Here is a 16175-nt window from a genome sequence, read left to right on the forward strand (position 1 = left end):
TCAGAATAGAACATAAATCATGGAACAAAAGTTGAAACTGAGAAAATTTATAATTTTAAGGGAAAAATATGGTGATTCAAAATGTCATGGTGTCAACAAATCCCAAAAAAGTTGGGACAAGGCCATTTTCACCACTGTGTGGCATCTCCCCTTCTTCTTACAACACTCAATAGACATCTGGGGACAGAGGAGACCTCAAGTTTAGAAATAGGAATGCTCTCCCATTCTTGTCTAATACAGGCCTTTAACTGTTCAATCGTCTTGGGCCTTCTTTGTCGCACCTTCCTCTTTATGATGCGCCAAATGTTCTCTATAGGTGAAAGATCTGGACTGCAGACTGGCCATTTCAGTACCCAGATCCTTCTCCTACGCAGCCATGATGTTGTGATTGATGCAGAATGTGGTCTGGCATTATCTTGTTGAAAAATGCAGGGTCTTCCCTGAAAGAGATGACGTCTGGATTTGAGCATATGTTGTTCTAGAACCTGAATATATTTTTCTGCATTGCTGGTGCCTTTCCAGACATGCAAGCTGCCCATGCCACACGCACTCATGCAACCCCATACCATCAGAGATGCAGGCTTCTGAACTGAGCGTTGATAACAACTTGGGTTGTTCTTGTCCTCTTTGGTCCGGATGACATGGCGTCCCACATTTCCAAAAAGAACTTTGAATCGTGACTCGTCTGACCACAGAACAGTCTTCCATTTTGCCACACTCCATTTTAAATGATCCCTGGCCCAGTGAAAACGCCTGAGCTTGTGGATCTTGCTTAGAAATGGCTTCTTCTTTGCACTGTAGAGTTTCAGCTGGCAACGGCGGATGGCACGGTGGATTGTGTTCACTGACAATGGTTTCTGGAAGTATTCCTGAGCCCATTCTGTGACTTCCTTTACAGTAGCATTCCTGTTTGTGGTGCAGTGTCATTTAAGGGCCCGGAGATCACGGGCATCCAGTATGGGTTTACGCCCTTGAGCCTTACGCACAGAGATTGTTCCAGATTCTCTGAATCTTCGGATGATGTTATGCACAGTTGATGATGATAACTGCAAAGTCTGTGCAATCTTTCGCTGGGTAACACCTTTATTGCTCCACTATCTTTCTGCACAACATTGTGGGAATTGGTGATCCTCTACCCATCTTGGCTTCTGAGAGACACTGCCACTCTCAGAAGCTCTTTTTATACCCAATCATGTTGCCAATTAACCTAATTAGTGTTAATTGTTCTTCCAGCTCTTCGTTATGCTCAAATGTACTTTTCCCAGCCTCTTATTGCTACTTGTCCCAACTTTTTTGGGATTTGTTGACACCGTGTAATTTTGAATCAACATATTTTTCCTTTGAAATGATCTCAGATTAAACTTTTGATCTGTCATCTACGTTCTATTCTGAATAAAATATTGACATTTGCCATCTCCACATCATTGCATTCAGTTTTTATTCACAATTTGTTTAGTGTCCCAACTTTTTTGGAATCCGGTTTGTATTTTTATTAGTACAACTAACTACTGTTGATAACAATAATAATAATACTGTCACGGCTAACCAGGGTGAGTCGTGTGGGGGAATAAATGAGGACACAAGAGCAGGCACTCGCTGAGACGCGAAAGAGGTTTATTGGAAAAGAAAACACAAGGTGAAAATGGTGAAACGGAACTAAAGATAATCTATAATGGGGAAATCTAAACAGCAAACCTGAACATGAAAGAAGGACAGCAGGGAGAACACACGGTTTATACACAGGCCGACCAGTGAGTACATGAGTTGACACAACTTAAATACACACTGAAGAAAACAGGGAGATTACATACAGGTGGGGAACACAGCTGGACCTGATGAGCCTGACGAGACGGGAGGAAGCACTGAATACACTTACATAAGACATGGACCTTCAAAGTAAAACAGGAAACAAGAAACAATTCACAAAGACACAGACTTGACATTGAACTAAACCTCCACTAAACATGAGGGCACAAGACACAAAACCTAAGAACAAAACTCTAAACCAGAATAAACTGAAACATAGAATTATAATAATAATCAACAAAGCATAACAAGAGAATCAGAATACAAACCATAATACAGAAAAATATGCGAAACTGAAAATGCTGGGTCAAATGACCCTGAACCGTGACAAATAAACATCCATCCATTCTCTTCCTCTTACCCTTTTCAGGGTCGCAGGGGGCTGGAGCCTATCCCAGTTGTCTTAAGGCGAGAAGCAGGGTACACCCTGCACAGGTCGCCAGTCTGTCGCAGGGCTAACACATAGAGACAGACAACCATTCGCACTCAAATTCAAGCCCACCAACAGCATGTCTCTGGACTGTTAGTGGGCTTATATATATATATATATATATATAGAGAGAGATACACCAGGTCATTCACCTTGTACAGCAGCGGTACTCCGAACTGAATATTTGGAGGATGTCAATGAATAGCTTTAACATAATAATCCTGAACTGAAATTTGAAAAAATGGATAAACATAAGAAAAGACTTGCATATATTCTGACTTCAAGATATGAGTCATGTTTAATGTAAACTATGTAATCTGTGATAACTGATAACATTAAGTTTAACATGAGCATCCACCACTGTAAGAATATAAATACATGACAGAAAATAAGAAAAACACATAATGTGGTACCTGCAAGAAAAACTGCATTAACATGTGTAACTTTTGCCCTATTCAAAACCAGTTCACTACCATCTCTCTGCTCTTATACTTGGCCTTGTTCAAGTCCTTCATATGATTTTGTGTTGTTATATTATATTTTTGTTCTTATTTAATATGAGCATCCGCCAGTGTAAATGTTATTCATATTGTATTGGAACAAAAATCACTATAAAACAGAAATATATATCACATTTAAGTAACAAATATGTTATGCCTGTATATCACTTTTTGAAGAAGCAATGTTTCATAGACAATTAAACCCCATATATTCACATTACATAAATGCTAAAAAAAGAGAAAAAAGAAAAAAAGTTCTTATGCCTGGATAAATAATTGTCATTGTATAAAATCACCAATCACAGCAGCACACCTCAAAACTCAAAAGGTCACAATCCTGCTTATCTTAAGCCATTGTCAGATTTAACACTTGTGGGGTGTGCTCATGAGGAGCGTGTGCTTGATCTTCTTGTTTTCTTGTATTTCTGCGGCATTAAGAATTCCTTTGCTCTTTTCTGGAAGTTTCTCCCAATGGCAACATAGAGAATGGGGTTAAGGACACTGTTGAAAAAAGCTAAGTACACAGTAATTTGTTTGTAGATGTCAAGTATGGTGTGACACCTCACAATACCAACACGTTCAAGCACATCTAGTATCCTGCTCAACTGGAATGGACCCCAACAAATTTGGAATGCCAGAAGAACTACCAGGATGAGAGTGGTGGCTTTCTGCTCCTTCCCATGCCCCTTTAGCCTGTTTCTCAGTGCTTGAATAATCTTGACAGCGCAGAGGGAAATAATGGAAACAGGGATTACGAAGCTGAAGATTATGGTTAATGTCTCATATACTAGATGTTGGTCTTCAGTGAAGAGAATGCCACATGCAGTAATATTTGATGTACTGGGGATTAACTTCCTGTAGATTAATACGGGGAGTGCAAAGATAACGCCAAGAATCCACACAACTACACATGCCAGCTTGGCATAAAATGTCCTACACATGCTGTGATGGGACAGTGGGTGCACCAGCCCCACATAGCGATCTATGCTAACCAGAACAAGGAAGTAAATGCTGCAGAGTGCATTCATTTTTATTATGGCAGGTATCACTTTGCACAGGCTCTCACTGAAAGCCCAATTAAAGCCCTTTCCTACATAGTCAGCCCAGAAGGGCAAACAGCACACCAGAACAAAGTCAGCTCCAGCCAAGTTGCTCAAGTAGATCTCAGCTACTGTGCAGGCTTTCTTGTGGAAGCAGAAAACCATCAGCACAAACGCATTAAAGATGATTCCAAGCACACTGATGGCCAGGATGTAGTATGAACCCAGAGTGAAGATCAAACTATTTGGCTCAAGATTAGTACAATTTGTATTGTTTTGGTTTCCAGACATCGTTACAGGGATGAGGTTGACAGGGATACTGCAGAAAATAGAGAACAGAGTGGAGATAAAACATTATTGTAGGCTAACTTTCACAATTATTTTTCTTTTCCTTTTTTCTTTCAAAAGAGGAAAAAAAATATCCACACTTAAAGTATTCCATGCATGGAAGTTAATAAAGACAAAGTGAGTGGTCAAAGCTGTCATCGTTATATTTAGGGGTAGATTTAATCTACACCGGTATAAAACTGTCTTTTGGCATTAAAAGCTACTGTGGGGGTTTACTAAAAAAGGAACAGTGTCGACTTTAAGACTAAAATCCGCAGGGGCAAGTGACATGATGATGGTACAGTTGCAAAAATGTACCCATGTGAGTGAAAGGTTGTTGGGGTGATCTCCCATAACAGTGCCTTAATTTATATACAAAGATGTTGTCAGTTAATTTCAGTAATTACCTACCAAGAGCAGAGACTCAAAAACAAGCACGCCCGATGAGTTAAAGTAGAGGTGTCAATGAAGTCCTGAAAGAAATATTACAGTGTAAGTGCAGGTTTTAAACCTGTTTCTCTATGAAAACAGTCTAGCAGTTAAGGTAAATGAGAGCAAGAAGAAGAAATATGGTTTTGTCTAAGGATGAACTCTTCTTAGAAACTTGTGAGATTCTGAGGACTGAGACTCAGGTGCAGCACAGATTTATCCAGCGGTGAGTTTATTCCAAACTACTCCATCATCTGAACATGAGCATATTATTGTAGTGTATTGTAGTCCATATTATTCCACTGCTTATTCTACGAGCTGTGAGGTTGCAGAAACCTATTATAGCCTAAATTACCCATATTATTCAGACAGTAACCCGACGCGCTAACATAATGACATCACAGCTACAGTTATAAATATGATATGCTTGTCTCTCATAGCCAGAAAAAAACAAACAAAAAACAACAACATAAAAATCCCTGTGTGGTGCTGAGAAAAAAAAAACAGAGCCGGTTTTTAATAAAATTCTAGTATTACTACTTAAGAGCAGGAAGTACCCACCTCTAAAAACGCAAGGTTGGGATTCCGTCGAGACTTACAGAACAGAGCAAAAGTTTTGTCCCCGCGCTCACAGCTTAGAGGGATCCATCCGTCACAGTTACGCACGCTGATAATATTTCCTCATCTTATTCCAAATAAATGAACACTTCAGCTCCATAATCAACAGTAAGAGGTGTTTTTTTTTCAAAGTTACATTTAGTGTCCAGGAAATCTAGCAAATCAGGTTTGCATGCTTCTTTTAAATATTCTCCTCCGAAAGTTTTTTTTTAACCCGTAAAGAAAACACTCCTACAAATACTTCACCAATAAGGTAAGCCACCAAAATACCTGCTGTGACCACACCTTCCATCGTAAAACTGGCACTGCACCTCATTAAATCCCGACCGCAGCGCTTCAGCTTTAAAAGCGTTTCTCGTCTTTCCTCAGACCGGTCCGAACACCGAAATGTCTTAGTGTCTTAGATTAATGCCAGATTCTGATTCAATATGTAATACTGGCTTCAATAGATATCAAGCATTTAAAAACAAACCTCAGATGAGTGCTTTTATGCACATTATTGTCATGGTCTGGGGTTGTGAGGGAAAGGAGGACCCAGGGGCAGAGGTCTGTGTGTACAGTGCGTTTATTTACAGTGTGGTAAATACTGATGCCAAACTAATCCCCGCGCTCCCCAAGACTCCCGTGTGCGTCTTCCAGTGGCGTCCGTGTTCGTGCTCCCCGGTGACTCTGCACACCCTGTGCGTGCTGTGCTGTCCTTCTTCTCCACGCTCCTCCTGCAGGGAAAACAATGGAAGCAGCCGTTAGACACTGACCCCTGCGGGCAAACACGATCTGTACTTCCTGGACTAACAAATCCTGCGCTGGAGAAAGCTCCATCGCTCTGTTAAGTAGCTGCCCCCGACGAGCTTGATCAGAAGTAGGTGTGTGAGAACCTAGGCGTGACCAGCAGCTGGCAGGGCCACACCCATCGCGCTGTGCAAGTTTCTTAATTTGCACAGCGTGTAAGTTAATTGAAGGGTGTTTTTAAAGTTTTGAACAAGTAATGGCAAAAAGCTGAAAAACCCTGTTAGTGTTGACTTGTTAATCCCCTTTGCAGAGCAGAAAGGCAGAAACATGAAGGATTAAAAAACAACCAAAATTAAGTTTGGCTTGCAGGCAAAAGAATCTGTTCTCCAGGTGGAAAAAAAGGCCAAACGAATTCCTACTAAATAGCTGTGTTTTTCTTACTTAAAAGAGAAAGTAAACTGAATTTAAACTAATATATAATGACTCACTCTTTAGCCAGCTCTTCTGCTTTTCAGTCAATGCAGTCTTTGTTTTTTCCACTTCAAGTAGCACTTTGTCTCTTTGCATGGTTCATTTTTATGGTGTTGGTTCAGGTATTGTTTTATGGACCTTTATAGACTCGGGCCTTCTGTGAACATAACATCTGAAAAGGCGTTTGAACTGTTTGATTAAGCTCAGAATGAAAATACTATTGTTATCAGTTGGTGGAATAATTGAGAGAATCTCTCACTAAACATTGGGTTGGCATTATTTTCCATTTCAATTATTGCATAATTTTGTGTTTTCGGGTGAGCTATAGGCCATACCTATGTGGGAGTGGAGATTCCCCTCTAGTCAAGCAGTCAGCCATTTGGAGATTACTGCAGGGAGTGGTTGATTGGTGATGATTTGAGCCCATCTATATAAAGGGGGAGAGAAAACGGGAATGAATGGGTTTTTGTAGGACACAGTTGCAACAGGGGAAGCTAGCTGGAAAGGGAGACTCCAGTGACAGAAGGAAAATAGTATTAGATTAATAGAGATTAATAGATTAATAGAGTACTAGAGCTCAACCCAAAATCACTTCCTTTATTCTGTATCATAGCGATATGAAGACATTTACACTAAACAAACAGAAAATACTCCACTTTGACACATGCAATTTTCTCTCAAATGAAACCATTATTTTATGTTCATGTTTAATCCCCAAAAAAGTTACATTTACATGGACAGAACTTTTAAGAAAATTAATATTTATATCATGTTATTTCAATAGTCCCCGTGTGGTTCAGTGTATTCTGTTAAATTTACTGGGATGTGCCAATATGTCCATGAGATAAATCCGATACTGACAGAGATCTGCCTGCTGTTTACATTGTAACAGGTGCCTGTTGACAGTTCAAAGCCTGCCACTGAGTGGACAGGTACGCCTGGAGTTTGTTAATCCTTTGTAGTTTAATCAATCACAGCTTACCAAATAAAGGCTTATCAGAGGTGCTGAGAACCATAGCCATCCATCTATTCTTTTAACCATTCATCTAGTTCTGGGACATATGAGGACTGGAGTCTATCCCAGCTGTCATACGGGGAATCCACACTGGACTGGGCCAACACAGATTTACATTAAGACCCACATTCCCCACAACTGCCAAGCTGAAATCACCAACTAATCCAAAGTATAAAATATCTAATAACTCACATAGTGTAACTTAAAAGGGGATGTGCGTTTAATTTAAAACATTATTTTTGATTTAGAATTTAAAGTTCCCTGGTGTGTAGACATTTATTTACCACAGCGGACTACAGAAGATGCCAGTAAATGAGGATTATTGAGTTTTTGTATTTACACTGATCTAGCAAGGTGATATATCGCAAGTTCACTGTATAAATGTTTCACAATACATACACAGAAGCTGCCACTAAAAGCGGAGTTTGAGTACGAGGCATACAATTCGCTGTTTTTCATATACTGTTACATACATGCAAAGATTAATACAGTGTGCAGGTAGTTCTTCAGTATTGGTAGGTTAAATGTCTTTTTGGAGTCACAGGAGTAGGAAAGGAATTCTTTACAATGTAATACACAACAGTAAGTAATACTGCGCAGCACAACAGGTTTAGTGGTTTACAGTTCATCACTAAAGTATTCCAATCGGTAGCAGTAAAACCGCATAATGTTGCAGCACAGAGACATATTAATACACAACCACTCACATGTACAGTGTGGAACATCTAACCATTAAAATCTTGTGTTAATGCTTTTAACGCTGTTAACCTTCTTTCATCTCCTTTGTATAGTCGTTCCATTATATTAGCTTGTGTCCATTACTATGTAATAGAGAATAAATGTGGTAATGCTATTCAATTATGTAGCAGTGTTATTATTGCATTAGATCTGAAAGCATATCTAATAAAATATAACTGAATAAAAAAAATAAAGCAGTAGAATGGCAGATTCAGATTCGCGTCTCAGATCCTGTTATACCGAAGCTATACCGGATCCTTGGCTTTGAAAGCAACCCCACCCTTGTTGCTTGAACTTTTGATGTAAAACAAGAGATGTGGATTATATTTGTGTGTGTGTGTGCGTCTGTATGTGTGCGTCTTCTAACTTTGCCTGATTAACAGTCCTAGTTAATCCTTATTTATCTTGGCTTTTAGTGAAGCCTCTTAGTTCATTCTTGCTGTTGCAGCTTCTTCTCTCTAAGCCAACTTTATTCTGAGCATGACTTAAATAGTAGGTGGTTGGGACTGCTGTGCTCACAGCCAGAGCTGTATACCTGAGATGATAATATCAAGGATATCACTCTCACTGACATTATGCAGAACCAAGACTCTAAATGCTCAAGAGACTGTGCGTTACTTTCAAATATGCTTCTTTAATATGGATATCCACCAAATTCCTGGTATTGTATGTGCATAGAATTAGGGGAAAAAAATAGCAGCACCCCTCAAGGCACTCAAACCTTACTACTACTTTCTGGAGATACAGTGTAATAAACAATGTTAAATAAACCCTATATATTTAGATTGCCTAAAAAATTTTTTTTCTCATGCTTGGGTGAATAATTACCCAGTTAATTTAAAATAACCAAAGCACACATCAAAACTCAAAAGATCAGAGAGTAGCTTGAGACTTTGTCAGCCTCAGAGTCGTTATGCGAGTTGACATGAGGCTGAATGTTTCTGTAGTCTTATTGTTCCACTGCTTGGAGAGTTCCTTAGCTCTTCTTCTGAAGTTATTTCCAGCAATGACGTAGAGAATGGGGTTAAGGACACTGTTGAAGAAGGCAAAGTACGTAGAGATCTGTTGGACGATGGTCAGTGTGATGTGGCATTTCAGAATGCCAGTGTTTTGGAGCACATCTAGTATCTTTGTCACGTGGAATGGCACCCAGCAGATCAGGAATGCCAGGAGAACTGCCAGGATGAGAGTGGTAGCCTTCTGCTCCATTTTCTTAGAGTTTAAACCCTCCATTAGCCTGTTATTCAGTGACTGAAAAATTCTGACAGTGCAGAAGGAAATAATGATAATAGGGATGATGAAGCTGAAAATTATGGTTATCACCTCAGATGCCAGATATTGATTTTGTGGTAAGTCAAGTGAACATTGAGTAAGATTTGACTGAGGTTTGAATTCTAACTTCCTGTAGATGAACACGGGGAGAGCAAAGACCAAGCCAAGACCCCACACAAACAGACATCCCAGTTTGGCGTAAAACGGCCTGCGCATCCTCTCATGGGAAAGCGGGTGCACCAGTGCCACATAACGATCTATGCTAACCAGAACAAGGAAGTAAATACTGCAGAACGCATTCATGTAGATAACAGCTGATGACACTTTGCACAGGCTTTCACTGAAAGGCCAGTTGTATCTCTTTCTTGCATTTTCAGCCCAGAAGGGCAAAAAGCACACCAGAGCAAGGTCAGCTCCAGCCAGGTTGCTGAGGTATATCTCAGCCACAGTGCAGGCCTTCTTGTGGAGGCAGAAAACCATCAGCACAAACACATTAAAGATGATTCCAAGCACACTGATGACCAGGATGTAGGGTGGAACCAGAGTGAAGACCAAGCTGTTGTCAACAATACAATGGTTTTCACTTGTGTTGCTTTGGTTTCCAGACATCTTGACAGAGTAAGAGTTGGAATGGATGCTGCAGAAAAACAGAGGACAGCAAATAAAATATAAAATATTATTCTAAAAACAGTTTGATGTGAGAACATTATGTTATTTTGATGGCGCACAGTACAGAGATACACATAATTACGAGTAACACTGATATATAATGCAAAATACTGCTGCTACATTTTCATTTATTTTGCAAAGAATTTGACTCAAAAACACAAAAACTGTGGCTGAGAGAGACCATTAATTCACACTTACAGTCACATTTAAAATCACAGCCTATTTAAAGTCACCAATTAACCGAAAGTGTATCTGCAAAATTAAGAGATTAATAATTGTTTTGAATAACAAGCGTTCTTGTGTGTTAGTTGAATTTTGATGAGGCGCTTTTGCTTAATCTATCATCAAACCATGGGTGCCACAACCATTGCAACAAGATATTTTTGAATTTTTCCTTCTTCCCAGAGAAACATCTGTAATAATGTTTTTCTATTAAGAAAAATAACCAGCTATTATATTATGTTATTATAGCTATTATAGCTATAATTTTGGCTATTATTCGAACTGATAATACCAGTCTACCTCTATTAAGTACTTATTTGTGTGTCTTTTTCTTTGCTTATAAACATGTAATGACAAAAAAGAGAATACCTTTCTATTTTACATGCAGAGCCCTTTCCATTATCAGTCATTTAAAGTTCCAACAGTACAATACAAGCACATCTACGTTTCTAATAACTGATTACTGTTTATCAGGACTGACCTGAGTCACTGATATTTATAGCAACCTCATTTTCTGCATATCCTCACCATCAGTTGCAGCCACATTCTTCCTAAATTAATTCTAAATGCATAAAGATTAAAACAAAAACATAACAAAATACAAACCCTCCTTTTTACATGTGTTTGGAGTTTGTTTCAGCGTAAATCTTCTTAGTGCATTTGGCTTAAGATAATGACTATAACACTAAACATGCAGAGACAATTCCAGTTAATGATCTCCAGTCTATATCGTGACATGCTTACACTGTCAGACATCATGTTTCTAAATCTGTGCTGTTGATAAATATTTTAACCACAGAGAAAAACACAGACAAGTATAAACCAAGCCAAATAAGGCTCATACATACCTTTTAGGGAAAAGAGTCTGTTCTCTAGATGGAAAAAAGAACACATCAATCTAGCCAGCTACACCCTCCCAGTAACTCCAGTTGCAGTTGTTTTCTGACTCTGCCCCACTTGCTCACTTGAAGGAGAAAATAAACTGACATTAAAGTGATGTCAGATGTCTTTGATGATATGAGATGACTCGATGTTTTGCCACCCCCTCCTCCATTCATTCAGCCAATCCTCTACTTTTCCTCGTTCAGTAGCATTATGTGTATCATTGCACTAAATTTACTTAACTGTGTGTGTGTGTGTACTTTTTAAATTCAGTTTGTAAGTCTGTAGAGATCAGAGCATTAGGTCAGGTGCTCCTGACAACTTACTAAATGTGGTCTCGTGCATTTACAAGCATCATGTGGGACCAGAATAATGGTAATGTTTGTTAACTCTCTCTCTCTGTCTGTCTCTCTCAAATGCATGCTCTCTCTCTCTCTTTCTATAAGTGGAGGAGTTTAATAAGAGCGCGGAGACTCAGAACAGGTCCTGACAAAGACCAGAAGAACATAGCTCGATAGATACGATAGTCACTGCTGACAGTAACAGAAGACGAAGGAGCACATGATGAGTGAGAAGCACCAGGTATTGTTTTGTTTTTTTTCTATTTTTTTAAAGGATGGATCTTAAGGATCTTTTAATTGTATTTCACAGTTGTTATAAGGCTGTCCCACAGCGGCTTCTCGCAAAGCAACATTTTCTTAGCACTATAGACTCAGTGCATGCTGCACAAGCCCGAAACCAAACAGCAGAAAAGTGGAGATAGAGTCAATATTTGAGTATTTAGCAGCCAAACTTCTAATTTCTAAAATATCCTAAAACTCAATTACAGGATACCCTAGCATAATTCGGATTGTGAATATACCAGCATAGGCTTTGCCAAATTAATTCTGAATAATATAAAATGTGAAGATCTGACAAATGTCCCAAAAATTTGTGACACTTTGTATCGCAGCTCAACTGTTTCTATGACCATATGCTTAAAGAATGCTTTAGCCAGACAACCAGGAAAACTAGGATTTATTCACAGATGTCACATTGACATCACGAGAGAAAAACACACAAGTACAGAGACAAAACAAAAACCTGATTGAAGTCCATTTAGATGCTTCTGGGTTCTGGTTTTGTGCATGCTGATTTACTAACATGTTTTTCACAGTAAAGTTGGAGTCAGGAGGCCATTATGTTGTCCGCTGGAACACGTGGCCCTTTTGGTAGTAGGTAAAAAAAATGAGCACACGTCTTCTGTTTTTCCACAGACTGAAATACCTGAGAAGAACAATGTTCTGCTTTGCCAGATCTTTTCCTGCTCTGACATGTCTACATGCCTACTGAATGGCTGAAAACTTGCAATGCTAAATAACTGTCACTGCATTGTGCAACTGTCTTCAAAGCAGAGAGACTAAAGCAAATCAAAACAGAAATAGCTAAGAAAAAGTAGTGTACTGGTTTTTGGTGAGTTATAGTTCTATTATATTTATTTTCAGTCATATACAGAATGTAAAAAGCAACAAAAATAGGAACAGGTATGTACATATTCTGATAATTATTGTGATAACCTGATAGGCATTACATAATGAGACAAACCATTATATCTAAATGAATACAGTTGCCTAAATAACCAAATAACACCAATAAATAGTTTGACTGAGTAAACATAATTAACTGATTTTAAATACTTATGTCTGCCCCAGGGCAGCTGTGGCTACAACTGTAGCTTGCCTCCACCAGTGTGTGAATGGGTGGATGACTGGGTGTGTAAAGCGCTTTGGGGTCCCTAGGTGGGACTAGTAAAAGCACTATAAAAATACAGGCCATGTGTAACATCAGCTCTGAGAGTGAAAATTACTGAACACCCAAAATGCATAATGCAACATCTGTGACAGTCCTGTCTTCAGCTGGACAGAGAGATGGACTAGGCCACTTTCAGATAAACTGTCACACTGCACATCAGATTACATAACAAATACAATACCATACATTGTTTGCTAGATAGCACCATTTAAAAAATAAAGCCACTTGAGTATTTCATTAGAACATTTAACTGCGCTGGAAAAATAGTCATGGGGCAGTTGTGCACTGTGGTGGGTGCTAAGTATTTTTTTTTATTTTGGGAAGGTCTAATGTTAGGTGAAGGCAAGAAAGCTACAGCAACATTTAGCCCCACCCACAGTATTTCCTCTTAGCTTAAAAGTTTAATGAGTTGACAGAATTAACACCCAGAAGCAAGTAGCATCATGTACCAGTGAAATGAAAATTGTGAGGCAGGCTGTTTGGGAGTCTGCTAAAGTCGGTTACTTATAATGTGTTAACAACATATGGAAACACATAAACTATCTGAGCATTGTCCACAGTTTCTTTAACAACATGAGTGAGGAAAAAAAGGTTTTCCTCCTAACAGTAAACAGTTTTTTCCAAGAATCTTCCAGGAAGGCGTAGCAGGCAAAGGAAATGGCATGAATAAAGCAGTACATTGGTCTAAATAAAAAGGGTCTGACATTGCTTGGATTGTTATTTGATTTAGATAAAATGGACATGACCATATGTTGATAACCCGAAAGACAAAAGCCATAAGATATAAATATTTGGTTTACAATGAATAAATAAATACTGACTAATATGTCAAAATATTTAAATTTAAAGACGTAAAAGACAAACAAAGTTAAACTGAGAAGTCTGTTGCTATAAATCCATATAACATGTCAAAGAAACAGATGCTGTTTGTCCACAATGCAAGACAAAAATGTCATTATGCAGACTGTAAATGCATTTCAGTCTATTTCTCCTGCAGTGTCTGTCCATTACTTATATTATTTCCTCATGCACAGCAATAAACATAATCTGATAGTGCCGATTAGCCACATAACAGCATTATTATTGTGTTAAGTCTAATGACATAATAGTTTTAGAAACATATCCTTTTTTTTTTGGTCATTTTATACATAAGCAGCAAAAGAAAAGTAGATGCCATCAGTATGAGACACATTTTATTCTTTGGCATTAACAATGACCACAGGTTTAATTTGCTCTGTTCTGTTGATGTAAGTGGACACAGCAGAGAGTTTATATGTGGTCATGTCTGATCCTCTGCGTTGATATCTAGTCTTTCTGTAGATGGCGCTAACCTTCTTTCTAAAGTACTGCCCTGAGAAGACATACAACAAAGGGTTTAAGACACTGTTGAGAAAGGCTAGATATGCTGAGAGCTGCCCTCCTATATCCAGAGAGTCAGACCACAGCTTCTCATCCAGCACATTGACATCACAGAGAATGTTAAGAAAGGTAATTACCTGGAAGGGACCCCAGCATAGTAAAAATACCAGTGTAACAGCATACACTAGCACAGTGGCCTTTTTATCACTGGTGTGATGAAAACCAACACTTTCCCTCCTCTCAGATAAAACCTTGATTATATTTCCACTGCTGAAAACAATGACCAAAACAGGAAGAACAAAGCCCACCACATTTATCACAATCTGATGGGCCAGCTTCCAATAGCTGTCATGGGTGTAATCCAGAACGCAGGATGTGGTCTCATAGTCCTCAAAGAACTTCACCTTTCTGTGAGCTATTGTCGGTGTGCTCAGTAAGACCCCTAATATCCACAGGATGAAGCAGATCACCTTGGCGTAGAGCGTCCGTCTCAGCCAGCTGGCCTTCATGGGCTTCACAAATGCTATATAGCGATCGATGCTAATCATGACCAGAGTGAAGATGCTGGTGTAGAAATTGATGATGATTAGGGCGTTGACGATTTTGCACAAGGCCTCTCCATATGGCCAGTTGAACTCATTGAGGATATTCATTGCCCAGAAAGGAAGGCTACACAGTAGAATAAAGTCAGCCAGCGCCATGTTGCTCAGATAGATCTCTGCTACAGTCAGTCGATCTTTGTGGGCAAAAAACACCACCAGCACAAAGCTGTTAAAGAGTAGACCTGCCAGGGATATGGTGAAGATGTATGGGGGGATGATGGTGTGGATAAGCTCCCATTCTGCAGTGACTGGAGACAAGCTGCTATTTTCAGCCAACACTGTCGACACAGTTGTGAGTTCCATTGGCTCCACTGAGTAGGAAAAAATAAATATTCATAAACCTTCAGTACAATGTTATCATTAAAGATTAAAGCTAACCATTTAAAATCCATCATTAAAGAAATGTGCTACGTAGGAATTCAAATTTGAAGCTAAACAAGGAACTGAACATAAAACAGCTTATATAAACAATCAATGGGTGGCTAATTTTATGACTTTCTTTTATCCAGTTAAGAAAGTTCAGCTCTGGGGAGGAAGCAAACAGCCCCAGAAAAGGAAGATGATTATTTTTCTGTGTTAAAAAACACTCAAGAGCCAAGAAAAAAAAATCACAGGTAGATCTTCTGTGTTGTCTATTGCATCTTTTCTTCTAATTTAATCAGTGGATGACTACTTTGAAAAGACTGATTGCCACATTTTATTTTGTTTTTCTTTTAAGCATCAAATACTGAAAAAGAATTAAAAAAGTTCTTACCGTATGTTTCACCAAAATGTTACTCCGATGGTCGAAGTTGTAATAACAGATAACACGTCTGAGATGGGCTTAACTGTGCTCACGGGCTCCTGGTAAAGTACACAACGAGGCTGCTATGGGCGTTTTGTATATAGTTGCATTCTTCCACACCACTAGTTGAATATATCAAGTTGTTTATCAAAGAGTCAAAATTTGGACGGTGCTCATTTATGAGCAGCAGCTAAAACTGCAGTGGAGTACGGAGTACGGTGGCGTAATGTAGCATGTCTTGGAGAGAAAATGCAGACTTTGGACATTCCAGTTCATAGTGTGTGAAAATACTACTATTATTATCACAGATAGTTAGAAACTAATGACATATACCAAAGAAAGCAGGGTTTTATTTAAACTTTAACAATTATTTATGTCATGATACTGTTGGATTTGGACCAAAATGCTGAACACAAAAGACAGAAATAAATAAGAAAAAACTGCTTTAATCCTGCACTCACACTATAATACAAAACAAAGGAGGCCCACAC

General features: G+C 38.8%; 1 protein-coding gene and 2 pseudogenes across 2 annotated transcripts; all 3 read right to left on the reverse strand.

Moving 5' to 3' along the window:
• Window positions 1-1606: 1606 nt before the first annotated feature.
• Window positions 1607-5338, reverse strand: LOC146686374 (B2 bradykinin receptor pseudogene; annotated as a pseudogene). Its single transcript, XR_014916691.1, has 3 exons — window positions 5094-5338; window positions 4515-4576; window positions 1607-4095 (listed from the first exon to the last, which is right to left on the reverse strand). The product of XR_014916691.1 is annotated as a B2 bradykinin receptor pseudogene (transcript).
• Window positions 5339-6932: 1594 nt separating this feature from the next.
• LOC146686375 (B2 bradykinin receptor pseudogene) lies at window positions 6933-9984 on the reverse strand (annotated as a pseudogene).
• A 2559-nt stretch (window positions 9985-12543) lies between these two features.
• Window positions 12544-15364, reverse strand: bdkrb1 (bradykinin receptor B1). The gene has a single exon (XM_085441451.1). The coding sequence runs from the start codon at window positions 15201-15203 to the stop codon at window positions 14133-14135; it is 1071 nt and encodes a 356-aa protein (XP_085297577.1). The 5' UTR covers window positions 15204-15364; the 3' UTR covers window positions 12544-14132.
• Between the last annotated feature and the right edge of the window lie 811 nt (window positions 15365-16175).

Source organism: Copadichromis virginalis, linkage group LG19 (assembly GCF_057382275.1).
Source record: "Copadichromis virginalis isolate Kocher_CV1m ecotype Utaka linkage group LG19, C_Virginalis_male_GT1.1, whole genome shotgun sequence".
Classification (NCBI taxonomy): domain Eukaryota; kingdom Metazoa; phylum Chordata; class Actinopteri; order Cichliformes; family Cichlidae; genus Copadichromis; species Copadichromis virginalis.